The sequence below is a fragment of the Lemur catta genome, chromosome 16 (genome assembly GCF_020740605.2).
Source record: "Lemur catta isolate mLemCat1 chromosome 16, mLemCat1.pri, whole genome shotgun sequence".
NCBI classification, from domain to species: domain Eukaryota; kingdom Metazoa; phylum Chordata; class Mammalia; order Primates; family Lemuridae; genus Lemur; species Lemur catta.
In genome coordinates, this window is record NC_059143.1 from 52,454,308 (window position 1) to 52,473,199 (window position 18,892).

The 18,892-nt window shown below is 43.2% G+C and overlaps 2 protein-coding genes and 1 long non-coding RNA gene across 3 annotated transcripts in view; 1 reads left to right on the forward strand and 2 right to left on the reverse strand.

The window, feature by feature from the left end:
- The window catches only part of LOC123621668 (cytochrome b5), a 30,146-nt gene extending 18,500 nt beyond the window's left edge, over positions 1-11,646 (reverse strand). The window contains exon 1 of the mRNA XM_045527572.1: positions 11,379-11,646. Within this exon, the coding sequence (XP_045383528.1) occupies positions 11,379-11,507 (129 nt within the window). The 5' untranslated portion in view covers positions 11,508-11,646. The remainder of the gene's footprint in view (positions 1-11,378) is intronic.
- Positions 747-9,462, reverse strand: LOC123621669. Its single transcript, XR_006729214.1, has 3 exons — positions 9,341-9,462; positions 6,579-6,636; positions 747-879 (listed from the first exon to the last, which is right to left on the reverse strand). It is a non-coding gene; the product is annotated as an uncharacterized LOC123621669 (long non-coding RNA).
- Positions 11,647-17,383: 5,737 nt separating the features above from the next.
- C16H18orf63 (chromosome 16 C18orf63 homolog) overlaps positions 17,384-18,892 on the forward strand; it is a 55,979-nt gene continuing 54,470 nt past the window's right edge. Inside the window, exon 1 of the mRNA XM_045527634.1 lies at positions 17,384-17,517. Coding sequence (XP_045383590.1) covers positions 17,384-17,517 — 134 coding nt within the window. The remainder of the gene's footprint in view (positions 17,518-18,892) is intronic.

Here is an 18,892-nt window from a genome sequence, read left to right on the forward strand (position 1 = left end):
ATAATTACTCAGAATGTCTGGCATGTAAGAAATGGCCAAGTAACATCAATTCAGTTTCCTTTCTTCCCCATCCCCATTTATGTACCTGGCACCGTGGCTGGGCCCTGTCAACCGCTGGAGGCCAATTCCTGCCCCTCAGCCCAAAGGGCCCCCTTCATCCTCAAGAGCTTTCTCTGGATTTAATCAACAAGCTAGATTCTACTAAGCCACATAACCAAATGACAAGAGTTAGTAGAAATATTATAATAATAATAATACACATTTCGACATGAGATAATTCTTGAAGCTCCGTTAAAAGGAGGGCAGATGGGTCTTACAGATGTCAGCCTGGGCCCCAGCCATTACCCTGCAGAAGCCTGCTATGATTTTCTGTCCTTGAAAAAGAAAAGCAAAATTCTTCTTATTTTTAGAATTGAAATAGTAAATGCTTGTTCAAAATGTACCATGAACCAAAGGGGATTTTGTATGTATTTGGTCACTATGCCCTGATCAATAGTTTAAATTCTATTATTACCAAACTAGTCTCATTACATAAAATAAAGCAAGTGAGCCAATTGGAGACGTAACTATTTCTGATCTCTGGAGAGCACATAAGCCCCCAGATGGGACATGAAGACCCTGGGACGGAGGGAAGGGTCGGGTCTGCTGGGGAGGAACGAGAGCAGGAACACTCTGGCCCCCCAACCCCCAGCACTTACCGGAGCTGCCACAGTGCACCTCCCGCTCTGCGGCCCAGCCAATCCAAAGGCCTCATAGGAATAAGCAAAGCCACCAAACCCAGGGGCCCAGTGGCAGATGAGTTAGGACCTGAGAGGTGCATCTATGGACGATCTGTCTGGAGTTGGAATGGCCAAGTGATGAGATGACAGAACAGCCAACCTTGAGACCAAAGGAAAGGAAGACTGACAGTGACACCATTCCCTACCTTTTCTTTCCCCCTCAATACCAAATAACTGGGCCTCTTTTTCCTTTTATGTCTAGTGTTCAGAATAATAGAGTTGAAACATGCAAGTGGGACAAGGCAAAAATAAAACAAATAGGAAATTACTCAATCTAGCCCAATAGCCATTCTGCATCCATTTTTAAATATTTTTTAATTATAAACTTAATCTTTCATTCATTCAATCAATCAAGACCTATTGAGTCCTTTCTTGGCACCAACATTGTTCTAGGAACTGGGATAGATCAGTGAATAAAACAGAAAAACCCCTGCATTTGTGGAGCATGCATGGAGTGGAAGGAGACCAACATAAACATAATGAATAACTATACGGTATAAGGTGATATGTGCTATAGGAAAAAAAAATTGAGCCGGTGACTGGGCTCAGGAATGCAGGGGCCTAGGGAGACTTCTAGGTTTACATACAGTAGTCAGGATATGCCTCACTGAGGTGATATTTAGTAAATACTCGAAGAAGGTGAAGGAGTGAGCCGTGCAGGTATCTGGGGGCAAAAACCTTCCAGTGCCAAGAACTTAAAATGAATCATACTTTCACTATCAGATCTAAAAATTCTTTGCCTAGTCCTAAGTCTCTTCAAAAAGTTTTACATGTTATATTTAGATCTATGATCCATTCTGAGTTAATTTTTATATAAGGTGTGAAGTTTAAGTCAAGGTTTATATTTTTTGGCTACTGGTGTTCAATTGTTCCACAGCCACTGCTGAAAAGGCAGATTGCTTCCTCCATCAAATGGCTTTTCCACCTTTGTCAAAGTCAGTTGGAAATATTTGTGTGTCTCTATGTCTGGGTTCTCTACTCCACTGCACTGACCTATGTGTGCCTCTCTGTTCGAACCACACTCTCCTGACTACTGCAGCTCTACCCTAAGTCTTAAAATTGGGCCATAAAATTAGCCACTGAAGGGTTTAAAGAGAATATAGTGACCAGATCTGATTCACATTTTAAAATGTCACTCTACTGTGGTGAGAATACACTGTCAGGGGCTGGAGGACCAGGCGAGAGATGACGGTGGCTCAGACCAGGGGGAGCAGTAGAGATGGCAGAAATTGGTCAGATTCTGACATCATGCAAGTTGCGCCAACAGGGTGTTCTGGTGGACTGAATGCAGGTGTGACCACCTGGTGTCTTGGAGGACCCCCAGGTTTTTGGCCTGAGCAACTAGATGGATGGAACTGCCATCAGTCAAGGGGAGTGATGAGGATGGAGCAGTTCTGGATGAAAAGCCAGTTCAGCTTTTCACATTAGGTTTCAGAAGCCCATCAGACACCTAAGTGGAGACATGCAGTAGCCTGTGGGATCCGAGAACCCAAGGTTCAGGAGAGAGTTTTTTGGCCCGGATATGACAATCCAGGATTCACAGCAGATTTGAAGCCAAGCCACTGGGTGAGACGTCCAAAGGAGAGTGGAAACCCTGGGCCCTGGGGCCTTCTAACTCTGAGGTCAGAGGAAACCAGGAGACAGCGGCATCCTGGACACCAAGTAAAAAGGGCATTTCCAAGAGAGGTGACTGTCGCTGTCACGTTCTGCTGGTCCACTGAGCAAAAGGAGAACAGACAAGTGACATCACGGGGACCTTGGCAAGTGCAGCTTTGGTAAACTGGTGTCATTTAAAAGAGAACGGAGGAGACAGACTGAAGACGGCAGGTTAACCGCCATTCAGAGGGTTCTCTGGAGCAGCAAGGCGAGCCAAGGGAGGTCGCAAGTGTGTGTGTTACAGGAGAGGGGAAAGCAGCACACTTGAATACTGGTGAGAACAATCCCAGGGGCAGGGCTGAGAGAATGGTGATCGGCTAGAGAAATATCTTTGGGTGAGGAGGAGGGAACAGAACAGGGAGGTACTGGATGGGACAGGGAAATTCATCTCAAGTGCCACCCTCACCTTTAATTCTCCTCTTTCTTTCTCCTGACTTCATAGGCACCTCCCTCGGTGCCATTTTGTGTTCCGTGCGCTAAGACTATGTTACAACCTAGATTTTCTCCAGGCAAATATCTGTAGAGTAAGAAGAGATCACACTAGTATGTGCCATTTGTGTGGGGAAAAGAAGGAAAAAAAATAAGAAATAAGACAGTGACAAAGCACGGGGTTGTGTCTGTGTCCCTCCACAGCACTCTCCTCTTCCACCCAGGGGAGGACTATCAACCACACCCACTGTGCACAGGGCGCACAGCAGGGAGGCGGGCAGCTGGAGACACACAGCGGCACACATGCAAGAGGAACATCAGATCTGGATTGCTCCAACTGACAGCAGAGATGCCACACAGGATGGTATGACAGAAAACTCTCCTCTCTGGAGAAGAGAGGCTGAGCTACACCTGACCAAGCAGAGGCAGGCAGAGGGGAAACCAAAACAAAAGTTTTAAGGCAGAAACAAGCTTGGCTGGTTTGAACAAAAAGAAGGTCCAGGGTGCCCAGGCATAGGCGTGGGCGTTGGGGGGATAGCGTTACCAGGCGAGGTGGGAGAGCTAGACATGGGCGGATCACACAGAGTTTCTAAACCAAGGCAAAGAGATAGGATTTTATTTTAAATGCAACGGGAACCCACTGAAAAGAATTAAGCAGAGAAATGACAATCTGTTTCCACAAAGTTTTTTCTTCTAGAAATGACATTCTTTACCATAATAGCACATATTACTCAAGCTGAAAACTGATAAAACTACCCATGAAATACCACCAGCTTCCCCCTCAGGGGCATCTGCTCTAAGCACGGAGGGGAGAGAGGTTCTAAGGACTCCTGCACTGGTGGGACAGGCCACCAGGAGCAGGATATGGAAAAGGGGCAGCCTGAAGGGGGAGGGAAGGAGCAGGCAGGAGTCTGGCAGGACCCACTGAGGGATTTATCAGAGCAGGGACCTCCTCAGATCTCCCTTTAGAACAACCCCTCCCAGGGCAGCTATTTAAAAGGCATTTTCCAAAACATTTCACCTCCTCACACATGCCTAACGTACATGTAAACTTCTTCCCTAACCCAAATCACATGGATTCTTAAAACCATGCCAGATGGAGAGCATTGTCTGGGTAAGGAACGAACTGACTCCTTGAAGATTCCCTCCGACTCTTTATTTAAAAACTCCTCTTTGAGAAACTGGAATGGCTATCAGTTCCCTTCAACTTCTAGAAGGCAGCATAGTAAAACAACAGATGGAAAAAAAGGCACATTTTTGCCCATTTGCCCGACAAGGGTTTCGTTTTTGTTCAGATCTTTGCATCACAAATTCCCTTTGCCTTCTCCCCATATCCTACAGAGAACTCCCAATGGGGGCAAAAAGCCTCCAGCAAATAGTAGCAGCTCTGTACCAATGGATGACTTTTTTCTTTTAAAGCTATCCTAGTTACCTTCAAAACTCCTTGGGTGTCATGCCTCAGTGACAGAGCCAGCAGTGACTGGGCTGCGGAGCCCCTCAGCTTGGACTGAAATCCACGCTTTGCACCTTACTGGCTACTGGCTGTGTGGCTTGTTGAGCAAGTTGCTGAATCTCCCTAAGCCCCCTTGTCTTACCTTTAAAAAGGAGGATTCCACCACCACGGACCTCAGAGGGTTGTTGTGAAGATTAAAAGTACAAACTCGAAGAAGGTTTCATGTGTGAAAAGCACTTTGCATGATATCCAGTACATAATGAATGTTAATAAACATTCAGTAACCATCCACTGCAATCACTCTTATTACTAGCTCACAGAGGATTTTTATCAGGGGAAAGGGGATTAATGAAGGACATTTACTTAACACTTCCTGAGGAAGATGGAGAGAGGAAAAAGCAGGCTGGATATATTTTGTGTCCTGGCCAATTTTGTGCACAGCTGAAAAAACCTGATGAATAGCTCTGACAGCAACAAACAAAACCAGGCCCTGAAAGAAACAACCTGGAAAACTGATACCTGCAAGGCCTTCAACTACAGAAGAGCTCAAGCTATTCCACTTCAAAAAGGTTTTGCCATCCCAGCAAACCAGGCAAAGTGGGCCCTTGACTGAGGCTATCCATGTCACCCTCCAAGTGCACTCCCCTGCCAGAGCCTCCCCAGCCATGGGCACTGGTCCCAATGCCAGCGTTTGGGCATGGGCATGACTAGGGACTGAATTCTACAGATGTAAGAAAGTCTCTTCTTGCCATGGACCATAGAGACATCCTCTGTCCCTAATGAGGGGTCATTAGCCAACAGGCAGCACGTGTGGAGTCTATTCAACCAGCAAGAGTTGAGGTTCCCCCACCCAATCTTCAACTCGTTCTCCTGGTTCCTGTGTTAGTAAAAGACACAAGTAGCCAATTGATAAATACACTTACGTGTATATTCCCAAGAAAACTAAGTTCAAAGGTAATAGGGGGGAAAAAAGCATATTTTATTAAGATACAGGGAGAGTGCCAGTTAGTCAGCTATTGCCACAGGCCACTTTTCTGATGGCTTTGAGCCCTCAGACAAAGGCCTAGTGCTAGTAACTACCGCTCATTTTTTCATAGAATAGACAAGGTATTACTCACCACAGAAGCACTTTTAAGAGAATTTATAAGCTAAAGATACTAAAAAAATTTTTCATACACTTCCTCTTCCGACAAAAATACACATCTAAAAAATTCAGGAGATCATGCAGGCAAAACACAGCCAAGTTTCTCGGTTACTAAGAACTAAGACCTGGGAAGCAAATACACTGGTGTGTTTGCCACCAGTGGTCATTGGGACAAACCCCAGTGCACTTTGTAGAAAATGTATGTCCTTTCACTCAAGAATCCCACTCACAAAGGTCTACCAGGAGGAGGTAATCACAGGCAGCAAACTAAACAAACTGTGCAAGAGAGGCATAGTTACATGTTAGTATCATCTATATGGTAGGGAGGCAGCTTGGAAAACTATTATTTAGTGAAATGGACTGCTACACTCAACAGCTAGTTCCACAGGGGAAAGAGCAGATTACAGAACAGCATGTCGAGTGTTCTCCCATTTTGGTAAAATATATCCATGATCAAGGGTGTGTGTTTATAGAGCTGTCTGTTCACCAAACTGCTCATGGTGGTCACCTCTGGGTAGTGGAATTCTAAGCAGCTTTGATTTTCTTCATTGCACTTTTCCACAATCCAATTCCTTAAAATGATCATGCAGTCTTTCCCCTAAACAATAAAGTATGTTTAAAAGCTCCAGAAAAGGGATGATTTCCAATTACGCAAAGCACATATTCCTGAAAAATAGTATTTCAAGTGAATATTTGTATTCTGAGTCATTTTGTTTACTGGTTACCATTACAATTTCTGAGATGTGTTCCCACCTAATAAATGGACCTACCACATAACAAAAAACAACAATTTATAAGAAAACTTTAATTTAAGCAAAATATAGTCATTTGAATGCCTTCTCGTACATACTTTTCCAAGTGTTTTCACACATATTATTTCTCCCCATGTTCACAGCGCTGAGGTGGATGCAGGTGACAGAAGAGTCCCCATTTCAGAATAAGGAAGTGATTCAGAGCAGTGGTCCCCAATCTTTTTGGCACCAGGGACTGGTTCTTAGAAGACAACTTTTCCACGGATGGGGGAGGGGATGGTCTCCTGAGGGCATTACATTTATTGTGCACTTTATTTCTATTATTATTACATTGTAATACATAATGAAATAATCATACGACTCACCATGATGCAGAATCAGTGGGAGGTCTGAACTTGTTTTCCTGCAACCTGATGGTCCCACCTGGGGGTGATGGGAGACAGTGACTGATCTGACAGGAGGCAGAGCTCAGATGGGGAGCAGCTATAAATACAGATGAAGCTTCATTCTCCACCCACCATTCACCTCCTGCTGTGTGGCCAGGGGAGAAGATTTAGAGAATTACCTGATTTGCCTGAGGTCACCTCCCTAACAGGTCTAAGACCAAATCTGGTTTTCCTAATCATAATCCAGTACTTCACCACGAACATCCAGCGGGGCCAGGGCTGTTCAGACTCCACTATACTAAAAAGGCACTAATGAGTTGTCTCCCACAGTCTAGGGGGACTTTTAGAATTACAGACATTCACAGTAAGTAGAATTTAGCACATTATTTATTCCTTGATTTACCTAAACTAGCCTATATTGGTCCTTATTTACAATTTTCATCCACCTTAAAGATAAATAAAACGCAAAAGTTAATCTAGAGTGTTTTCTTTACAGTTTCAAAGCAAAGTAGCCTCTTGGAACCTCTTTTCATAAGTAACAACAGGTTACCAAAAAATTATGTACATAAGTAGAAATATATCAAAGATCCACAGGTTCACACTCTCCAGGTGGCTTTGAAAGATGTGGTTTTGCCACCTGTTTACCCAAGATAAGCCACCGTTACCACCCCCGATACCTTTATATTTTCTTCCTGTGGACTTCATATTTTCTGAATCTTATTTACCTATTAATAATAGTAATCCCATTTTACATTTGGCAACTGCAACCTTTCAGTAGTAAGAGCTTCAGAATACTATCAAACTTCCTTGCAAAAGGCAAAGGCAGTTAGTATTTTAGCCCTAAATATGGTGGCCCTAACAAGGGTAAAGATAAGTGTTGTTCTAGGTTTTCCAGAATTAACAATGAGTCTTGAACACTCACACTTTCTTCCCAGGTCCCTGGAAGACTGCAGTCCCCAGGCTTGGACTCACTGGTCTCTGCGATACGGGCAGCCACATTCCAAGGACCATTATAAAAACCAAGTCCCTACAACACAACCTGCCATAAAGAACACTCTGAAGACTCCAAAGTCCAGGGAAGTCAGGAGCCAACAGCTCTTGTGAGGCAGACTGCTGTTAAAGAACATCCAAGGCTCAGATACAAGACTATCAGAATCCCAGGAACACTGGAAAATGTTCCACAGAAACAAGTTTCCATTTTTATAATGTAAAGGGAGGGGGTCAACTCGACGCAAAGACATTTTGCTTTACAAAAAGTTCAGGACAATATCTATTCACAAATCATACACCCACTGACTTGAATCGAAAGTTATAACTTATATAACTGTTGTTATATCACCTTCTCTCCCTTCCACAGCTCTTTTAAAAACTGAATACATGCTGCCCAAATCACAGACAGGGAAATGCAAATCATTTTTTTCCTTCTGGCCCTAAAGGTCTAAGTTTTCATTTCAAATAAGTGTCTCTCAAAGCTCTATAATCATAAACTCTGCTAATAATATAATTATATATGACAAGATTCAATTTCACTAAGGTTAATTCAAAAACTAGAATTCAGGATTGAAGAAAAATTGATTTCAAAATATGTAGGCAATAAAGCTCAAAATCTCGTAGGTAGGTAACAGACGGTAACTAAAGCCCTGCTGCTACTTAGACTGCCATTAATAATAAGCAAGTCTTCCCTCTTAGGTTTCTACCCCTCCTCCTGAACAATGGCTTTGTCAGTCATTATTTCAGGACAATGGAGCTCACAATACACAACTAAATTTCAACCTGTGTTTCTGACTTGTACCCTTAAGGGTAACAGAGCAGGATCCTTGCATCACACCATATGTCTTCTCAACATGAATGTGGAAACTCATGTAAATCTAGCAAATTCTGGAAAAAAAAGGAAATGCTCAGCCATGAGAAATCTTGTCCATATGGATAGGTAAACTCAGAGCAGATGGAGATCCAGCCTATAATGCCTGAAAGTTCATTTTAGAGGTAGGAAAAAGGAAAAAAAAACTTTCACATTTAGGTAAATTAGGGAAGACAGAATATTCTTTAGTTAACATGCACCAGCTTCGTGAAGTTCTGGAGCCTTTAAATGATGGAAGAAAGGAAAAAGGGCAGGGCAAGGCAGGAAGAGAGACATTCTTGCTCAGTTCTGTTTTCAAAGCCGGTATGAGACAAACAACACTGACATCATAAAATAACGGAGTAGGAGGAATCTAGAGCTGACAGCATGGTGGAGAGCTCTGAGCGAAAAGATATGTTTCAGACGTAACCTCATGGGCCCAGGAAGCCCCCTGCAGGGAATCCTAGAACCACGGGTATAACCAGAGAGAGACCCCAAAGGCCTTGCTGCGGGGTGGGAAGCCAACAACTAGGACGCTGCATAAAGCAGGAAATGGTCACATAAAGTAAAAGCAAATGTAAAAATGGCAAGTGGAAAAACATGTCAACAAAAGGTAGAAACAGGAGATGCTGAGAAAGTTGGTGCAGTACAGGAAAGGCTAGGTAGCCTTGTTATTCTAATCTGCTAGAACAACATGTTGGCAGACAGTGGAGAAGGCAGTTCTGACCCCTGAAGATCTCTCCAACCCCTTAAAGTCAACAGGATCCAAACCAAACTTCTTGTGTTTCTCCCAAACTCCAGCCTCCTCTCCTGAGACTGTACTCCCAAGCTACTTTCAAAGAGAGGGTATCAAAATCTTTGAGAAAGAATAAAGGAATTTGTTTTCAGCTAATTTACATACCAAACAGCTTGTTCTTATCCCTTCCAGTTTTGCTTGGAAAATTTTTGCATAATCCTCCTTCCTTGCCTCATAAGAATGAAATGTAGCAGTAAATAGTTTCAAGTAAATTTTAATAATTATCTTCACTTCCTTATTATCTCCTTCTGAAAATCCTTAAAAGTTATGCATGATAACTGCTAGAAGCAACTTTGTACCCTAGTGGACATGTGGCAATATTTGGAGACATTCTTGGTTGTTGCAACTGGGGGAAGGGGTGCTACCAATACCTAGTGAGTAGAGGCCAGGGAGGCTGTTCAGCATCTTACAACGACCAGGACAGACCCCATAACGAAGAATTACCTAGCTCAAAATGTCAACAATACCAAGGTCAAAAAAAAACCCTGTTTTAGGAGAATGTATACATTAGAATGGTAAAGAAAGAAGGAAGAAAAGCAAATGCTTTATAATATACCCTAGTATTTTATAAATGCTACTTTTTTTATAGATACAAATAGACAAAACATACTGTATCTTAAAATTCCAGAATTACATATACCATGGGAGAGGGGTAAGGAACAGTTGCAAGTAACTATTTAGAGTCAATTAGACTTGATGTTATCACACAAGATTTTTAGTTCAAGAAACTATAATGGCAAGTAAGCTGTGTAGTTCAGCAGGAGGGAGGGGATAGACTCTCTGCACAATTCACGCCTACCTAACTAAATGGGGACACTTTTATCTTCTGGCACTCCACCAAAAGACAAGAGTGAAATCTCTTACCCATATGCATCAACTCCAACTTTTTTTTTTTTTTTTGGACAGACCTTTTGATTTAAAGTTTCTGCAAAAGTCCTTTGATATAAATTGTGATCCAGCTAAGACCAGTTCTCTATTTTTGTCCACACCCCCCCCCCCCCCCCCCCCCCCCCCCCCCCCCCCCCGTCCTCACCACGTAAATAATTCCCGTCACTAAACAGTCTCATTTATTGTAGAGCGGTGTCAGGGGAATGGAGGAAAGTGTGTGTAAAGATTTATGATTCAAACTCTCCCAAAGTGATACAATACATCCAGAGATAGCAAAGGCAATAACTTAAGAATGCCCCTTTAGGGTGTACAGCAACAATTATAATCCAAAGCAAAGAATCTTATTAAAAAAAAAAAGTTTTAAGTTAAGCGAAGTTATTTTATAACTGCCAAAGCTGCTTAAGGATCAAGTCCCACTGGTAGACTTTGCACTGTTCTGGCCACCCCGCTTCCTTCATATCTCATCAAACCACACCATAAAGCTTGACTCCTCAGTCTCCTCCCCGCCAAGTCAGTGCTGGATGCGGCTAATCATCACTGAGGCCCACTAGGTACACACGAGTGGCCGGGGCGGCCTGCGAGTGCCACAGAGAGAGCGGGTCCGGTACCACACCGGGTCCCCTCTGGCGGGATCCCACGGCTCTCAGGGTGGGTGGTCTCCAACCGGTCACTCAGAAATAACACTGGTGGGACCGACCCTTGTCCTAAGCGGAGACCCCTTCTATTCAAACTCAAGGATAAAAGGGATCATTTAAAGTCCTTACGTAGCTGCTCTAGCCACGATTCTGCTTCCCACTGATCAGGAAGGGAGTGTTCTATACACTTCTGCGCAGGGTGTCGGGAGCCAGCCCCTGCCTACAGGGGCACACCCACCGTGTGGGCTGCCAAAATGGCTCAAGGGGCAAGGATGCCGGCCCATGCCCCCGAGCGCCCGCAGATGTGCACATGCACTGTGCAGACTCAGGTGCGCTGACTCGAGAGCGCTCCCAGGTGTGCAGACTCAAGGCGCTGACTCGGGAGCGCTCCCAGGTGTACAGACTCAGGCTCACTGACTCGGGAGCGCTCCCAGGTGTGCAGACTCAGGGTGCTGATTCAGGAGAGCTCCCAGGTGTGCAAACTCAGGCGTGCAGGCTCGGGTATGGGGGCTCCGGGAGCACAAAGAGAGGCGCCGCGAACGACAGGTCACACCAGCGAACCCCCAAAACTGAGCCACGCTCCCCGCGCCCCCGACCGACGTCGCGCCTCACCAACTCACCTCTTCCAAAAACTTGGTCAAATCGTACACCTTGTGGTGCAGGATCAGCCAGGTGCTTTTGCTGTGGTTATGCTTCTGAATCTCTTCCAGGGTGTAGTACTTCACCTCCTTGGCAGACTGCTCGGCCATGTCGGCACGCGGCGAGCCAAGCCCGGCACACACAGCCACAGCAGGGGAGGAGAGCTAGCGTCTCCGCGAGCGCCACCAGGGACATTCCCCGCGCGTCGGGCACCACGCCCTATGCTGGGCGGTCGACGCTGCGGGGGGGTGGAGGCGTTACAAAGCACGGCCTTCGAGGATAGGCCAGTATCCTTGTCACTCAAGAGGCCCGGCCTTTGATCGACCCCCTCCTCCAGGCCTGGCGCGCCCCAACCCAGCGCGCGGGTGTTGATTGGCTGCAGAAGGTGCCCTTCACAATCTCCGGCGGCTGGAGCTCGCGGAGGGCCGAACGCGGCTTCGCCGAGTCTGCGCAGAAGGCAGTGGGCGGGATTGCGGGGCGGGGCGGGGCCTCGGCCGGCACGAGGTGGTCCGGGCTGGGGCTGTTGGGGTGACCCCTGCCGATTCCACGTAAGGGCGCAACGGGGCAGTTTGCTGCCGGTACAAAGTCTATCCTTGCTAGGGCAGCGACCTCGGCACGAAATCGCGGGGTGTTTCCTCACCACCCCTAAGTACCAACGTTAATTTGTAACAAAAGTAGTAATGCTCCAAGTCCATCAAGGGTCGGCACGGGGAGACCGTCAACATGCACGCTAGAACGGTTTCACAACCTAACCCCTCTGACACAAATGTGCTGCTCCCGACAAACTTCACTGACCCTCGCCCGGGGTTTGCAATGCCTCGTCCTCGCGGGAGAAAGAAAGCCAGGGAAATTATTTTTTCCATATAAAGCAAAAGCGTATAAGCTAAGCTCTTTTTACAAAATTTCTCAGCTATTCTAGCACACTGTTTAAGTAAAAACACTTCAAAACCAGCACCTATAAAAGACAATTATCTTGACCTTCATGCTCTTTGTTAAAACCAAAAGATACAATTCCCATGTAAAAGACACCCTCCCTATACTGTGAGGAATGGCAAGGACAAAGAATTGAGACCAAAAAAATACTATACAGACCTTGTTAGAATAACTTATCTTTTGGGCCTCCTCACTTAATGCAGTCACAGTTTCACAGTTAATTATTCTTTGTCATAAATGGGTGTTGAATGTTATCCAGTGCTTTTCTGCATTGATATAATCATGTAATGTTTTTTTCTTCTAGCTTTTTCATAGAATGGAATATATTGATTTTCAAATATTGAACTACCTTGATCTCTGGAATAAACTCTACTTATGGTGTATAATTCCTTATATTGCTGAATACCATATATAAGGTTTTGCTAAGAATTTTTATATCTATGTCAATGAGATATTAGTGTGTAGTTTTTATATACTGTATTTGTCTGGTTTTTACATTAGAGTAATACTAGCTTCATAAAATGAGTCCATTTTTCTGGAAGATACTGTGTAGAAGTGGTGTTATTCTTCTTTAAAAGTTTGGTAGAATTCTCCAGTGAAACCATAATGGGCCAAGAGATTTCTTTTTGAGGTTTTAAACTATCCAATTTCCTTAAGAGTTACAGGACTATTCAAATTATCTGTTTTATACTGGGTGAACTGTGATAGCTTATACTTTTCAAGGAATTGATCAGTTTCATCTAGGTTGTCAAATCTGTGTGTGGAGTTGTTTGTAGTAGTCCTTTATTATCCTTTTGATGTCTGTAAGGTCTGTATTGATATCCTCAGTTTAATTCCTGATAGTTTTTAATAATTTTGACTTCTCTCTGTCAACCTTGCTAGAGGTTTGTCAATTTTACTGATCTTTTTTAAAAAGCCAGCTTTTTTTTGCACTGATTTACTCTATTTTTCCATTTCATTGATTTCTGCTCTTTATTATTTCCTTTCTTCTGCTTGTTTTGGGTTTTTCTCCTTTTCTTTCTAGTTTCTTGAATTGGAAGTTTAGAGTATTACTTTGAGACTTTTCCTTTTATCAAATGTGTGCACTTAGTGTTATAAGTTTCCTATATTATTTTTAAAAATTAATGAACCAGATTATGCTCTTTCCCTAACCATTCTCAGGATTGCTGAACCCATGACTTCCAGTAGAGCAGCCAGTCTCAAGTGCACGGCTACCTCTATGATCCAACGTCAAGATACCTTCAGACTTTAGTCCCAGTTCCAAATAACTCCAGAAATGGTTAAAATAAAAACGTTAGTGCTAGTAACCTGGATCCTAACCCTGATTTTGTGACCTACCTGATGTATGACTATAAGCAGTTAACTGCTCTAAGCCACTTGCTTAGAAAAAAATCTGTTTTGTCTCCAACACAAGTTAATAGAACAAGGGTAAAACGCTTAGCACATGTCCTGGCACACAGAAAGCAATCAATCAATTTTAGCTAGTGCTACTATTATTATTACTCAATAAGCTTTCCTTATTCTAAAACACAGGTGTAAAGAAGCATCCTATCTGGCAGGAACTCCAAGGTGAAGTAAATGTAGGCAAATTTAGAGACAAACCAGATAAAGAAACACAAATATTTACAAACTCCTGACTTCCTCTACTTCAAAGAAAGTAGCCAGTGGAGGGTTCTGAGTGTAGAAGAACAATTTGATTTACATTTTAACGAGATCACTTTGACTCCAGTTTTACGCAAAGACGCCAAGTTGAGATTGGAATCAGGGATACCAGTTACAGACTACCATAATAGTCCAGGTACAGGGATGGCGCCAGGTTTTATGGGGCCTTAACCTTCCCGGGCCTCAATCTTCAAGAGGGGTGGCCCTCTTGAAGAAAAAGAATACGAAATTATAAATGCAAAATTAGGTGTGGAACCTTGGGAGGGGTCTGTGCAAGTGAGGGATCCTGAAGCTTGAGCCTTATCCGTACCTCTGCCTGATAGATGGGGCTGCGGCCCACATTAGAATGTACCAGAGGCAGAGGACACGCTGGAATTCTGGATATACTCAGAAGGAAGGACTGATGGGTTTGTTGGCAGATCAATGTGGGGTGTGAGACAAAGAGACAATGCTAACGCTGAGGTTTGGGGCCTGAGCAAATTGAGGGACCATCTACAGGACACACAATCCAGCTCTCCTCTCAGGGAAGCTCACCTCTCAGGCAATCCCCGGGTCCGCTGCACCCAGAGTCGGGCGTCTTCCACGTTGGCGAGGAAAGCTGACGGGCACAGCATGCCAGGAACGCACAGGAGGCGGGGCATGCCGGGAATGCGCGGGGGATGCTGGGAGAGCGTGGCGTGCCGGGCGCATCCGGCCGTGCTGCAAGGAAAGCGGGGCGCGCAGGGCATGCCGGGAGCGGCTCCTGAGGGCGAGGACGCTGCGGAACCGAGCGCTGAGGTGAGTGTCCCGCCCGAATGGACCTGACTGCACCGAGGGGGCATCTGCTTGAGAAAGCAGAGTGGAAGCGAGGGAGGCCGCTAGAGTCCTGCTACTCACCCCGAGGGAGAAGGCCGGTGCGTCTGAGCCTCAGGAGGCCGCGGCTTTGAAGGCGTCGCTTTTCTAGTCTTTTAAAACTCCTTACCAGTTCTGTTTCCCTCTGTTGCGAGGCAGCCTGAGTAGGGAAGGGACGCGGGTGAGCAGGTCAGGGTCGCTCGCAGGGCAGGACCCCGGCGCCAGCGCCCAGAGAAGCGGGGACGCCGCTCCTGGAGGAGCCCGCGAGGCGCGGTTGGAATCCCGCCGCTTCTCGCTTTGGGGTCGGAAAAAATGTATTCGTTCTTCAAGGCCCGTAGGGCCCATTGTTAGTGTATTTTACTTTGTTGGAAACTTATAGAATTACCTTTTTAATATGTATGTGGCCTAGACCTTAGCTGCGTTTCCGCCCAAATCCGTTACTACAGGTAAGAAAGTGAGGCCCGGAAGAAGGTCGCTTGCCCGAGGGCCCTCGGGAGGCCACCTGTGCGGCCCACGCTGAGTCACCTCCAGGCTTGCTTTTCCTGGGAAGGGTCCTGCAGATGGGCCGGAAGTCCCTTCCGCTCACTGACTGCGCAGGCTGGGCGCTCTTGGAGTTTTGCTTCTGTTTGGGTTCTCTGTGGCCTTCAGATGTAGAATTTTACGGATACCTGTTCCTTTTTGCTAACCGTGGTGGTGGTTGGGAGCAAAGATGGTTTACCAGGACGGACATGTAGTGGAGTTATTCTCTGAACAATATGTTGATAATTCATCCACGTATGTTAATAAGGTTTGGCCCAGGTTTTGAGCCTTACAATATAATTCTTATACAATCTAGTAAAAGGACAAAAAGAAACTGTAGTTTTAAATCTGTAAGTTTTGCCAACTAAGAACTCAAAAGCAGTTTTTAAAAAATTCTGTTAAATAAATTCATGCTTATTCCTGAACAAATCAATCTTGTTTACATAAAATTTTCTGATCAGTAAGTCTCTGAAGATTGACAAAAGGGGAGGACTGCTCATAGAAATTTCTTGGTGACCTGGAATTTAGATCTCTGCTGTGAGATATAAAGGAAAAATGAGATAGAAAGTAATTTTAGTGGGAAATGTGTTTTACAAATGAAAGTAACAAATCACAAAATGTCACCCATGTCTTTGACCTATTCTCTTGAAAATGTGCACAATTGACCTGGGTCCGAGTCATAATTAATATTTTGCTTTATATTTTACCTTGTTCATTATTGATGCCCTCTACTAAAACACTTAGGATGAAGTGAATTAAAATTGTGAAGTAGGTTGTGTTTTTCTTGGAACTTTGTACTTTTTCTCCCCACAACATAAAAGCAGAAAGAGAAGGACTATTTTAATTTTTAATGATACCAGAAATCATCTTAAGTCACTAACACCTTTGTGAATTTGTTAACCATTGTAAGAGTACTTCCAGTTTAAAAGAACCAAGTGGTTCTCTAACGGGGAGAAAATTTCACGCTGTGGTGCTTGAGTGAAAGAAATGTGTTGGAGCGAAAAGGGCACTGCCAGCATTCCTGAGCTGACCCCACAAATGCATTTTGTTACCGGGATCAGACTTAAGACTGGCCACACTCCAGATTCCTGGGCTAATATGTAATTACCTCTTAAAATGAGAAAATATGTCCATGTTAAAAAGTTTTAAGTACGAGAGAGTCCAAGTTACTTTCCCCAGATGTATTTGTGCATGTTAGAGTACTTGAGCTTCAATAGGTTGCTTTACTTTTCATATTTCAGTTTTCTGTAATACTATAATGTATAATATAGACTTCAGAGGTAGACCCTGTGAATTATCAGTTGTAAAATGTGCCCCAAATAGAATTTTAAAGCCAGATAACTTAGTGGAAATGAAAACTAGATAACAATTTAGAAATGTCAGTGGACATTTTTACTCATATAAAATGAGTAATATATCCCTTAACCTTGAAGTGCTTTACAGAGATAATCTGAACAGCAGAAGACTTTGCTATGCATTTTGATTTTTAAAAAACTATTATTGTTACAAGAAAGATGTTGTTTTCCTGAAAACAAAATGAACCTTAATGTCTGGAACTGTAGAAGATATTTATTAAATAATCACAAAACAGTAGAAATATATTTAGTTCCTAGAGCAGAGTAGGAATTTAATAAACAGCTGGTGTTTTATATTGTTTATACTCAAATTATTCTACCTGTGTTATAAAACTGCAGGTTTAAAACTCTAGGTTATGATCAAAATGTTCTAAAATTTATTGCAGTGATGGTTGCACAACTCTGAATACAGTAAAAAACATTGAATTGTACACTTTAAATGAGTAAATTATATGTTATATGAAATATATCTTAATGAAACTTGTACCCAAAAATCCTAGAAAATCTTAAAGGTAAAATGGCAGTGATATTTAACTGCTGAAGTTTGCTAACTAATTTGTTTTTATGATCTTATTCTAATACAGCGTCAATAATATACTGAGTTGGTATTGAAACCCTATTGGTAAGATATTTTCCCTTTTGTTGTTTGTTTTTAAAGGCCTGATTGTTTCAGTCAACAGGAAAATATGAATGATTCTAGACAGCAGTCACTGTTCTTCATCACACTTCCAGATTTACACAAACTCTGTGAAGTCAGAATAATATTGAGTAATGGCTTGTCAGATACTGAGATTAGGAGTATGCAAATGAAGATGTGCAGGTAAAAAAATACATCTTATAACTAAGGCTTTTAAAACTTTAAGAGCCATAAGAGCTGTTTTAGAAGTATTTCCTTTAAAGCAAACATACTTATTCACTCAATCTGTGTATATAATTTCAAAATAAAGGAAGTCAGTTTTGTTTTGACCAGGTATATTGGATTACATTTAAGGAGAGACTTAAAATACTTGTGATAGAATGTCTCACTGTTGAGTTTTTTTGTTTGTGACCTCTTATGTGCTTTTGTAAAATTTAAAATCTCTGCATACATTCATGAATTAAATCAGGCTCCCAAAAACTTAGAGATCCTAATCAATATTTACTAAGTATATACTGTTTATAGGACACTTAGAGCCACTGTAAACACTTTAGTTTCTTAATTTTCAAGTCAGTGTAAAACAGGAATATTTTTCTAGGATCTATTTCAATAAAAATGACCCCAGGCAGTCTTTGAAAAACAGCTTAGAGGAAGCCTAAAGTATAATTTCATGATTACTGAGGACCCACCATCTATTAGTCCCTTAAATTGCAGAAGAAGATTATATCTTTAATTGAATTTCTTGGAGAAGAACAAACACCTGTAAGATTGTTAGGGGCAAAAAATAAGGAAAATGCTTTTCGGGTGTCCTCCATTTTCTCTTATTTACAACATGTTTCTTTTCCTTATTTGCATATTTTCCCACCCAGGGGCAGCAGGGAGCCTGTGCCCTTTCTGCCAAAATGCAATTTGATGCCTATTGAGGACTTCACCTGTGACCCCTTTTGGAAATACTGAAATAGGTAGAAAACCTTAAGTGAGGTTTTCTGCTGCTGTTTAGCCTCAAATTGAAGGCAGCCGTGCCCACAGAGTAGCGCTGTCTTAATTCAACCTCTCAGTAACTGACAGCCTGAACAGAGAAAGCAGAGAGACCTGGCCTGTGTCAAACAAAGGCAGACCTTCCAAAAGCAAGTACCTGCTGCATCTGGCTTCCAGCAGCTAGGAAGCCACCAGAATCAGGTTGGCCTACCTTGCTTTTTGAGGCAGCCCCATACACATACTAATGGTCATTTTAATTGATTTCTTTGATGATTATAATGTTAAAAAATTTCATATTTCTAACTATTCCCATTTGTGTTTTTCATATCTTCCCCTTGAACTTTGAAACAAAATTATTGGTGGTAACTTGAATTGTGATGATTTTTGTTGTAAATTCATTTGGCTGTTGAAAACCAAACTAAAACCACTACTCAATTCTTTCGGGCTTGGGAAGAATTCCCTTTTGAAGAGAAAGGATCTAGGCAGTAGTAATTTTCAAGGAGTTGGTAACTTCACTGATAGGTGAATCCTTAGCCTCTTGCTTCCAGTGCCCCTTGCCCACCACTTAAAAAGGGGAAAG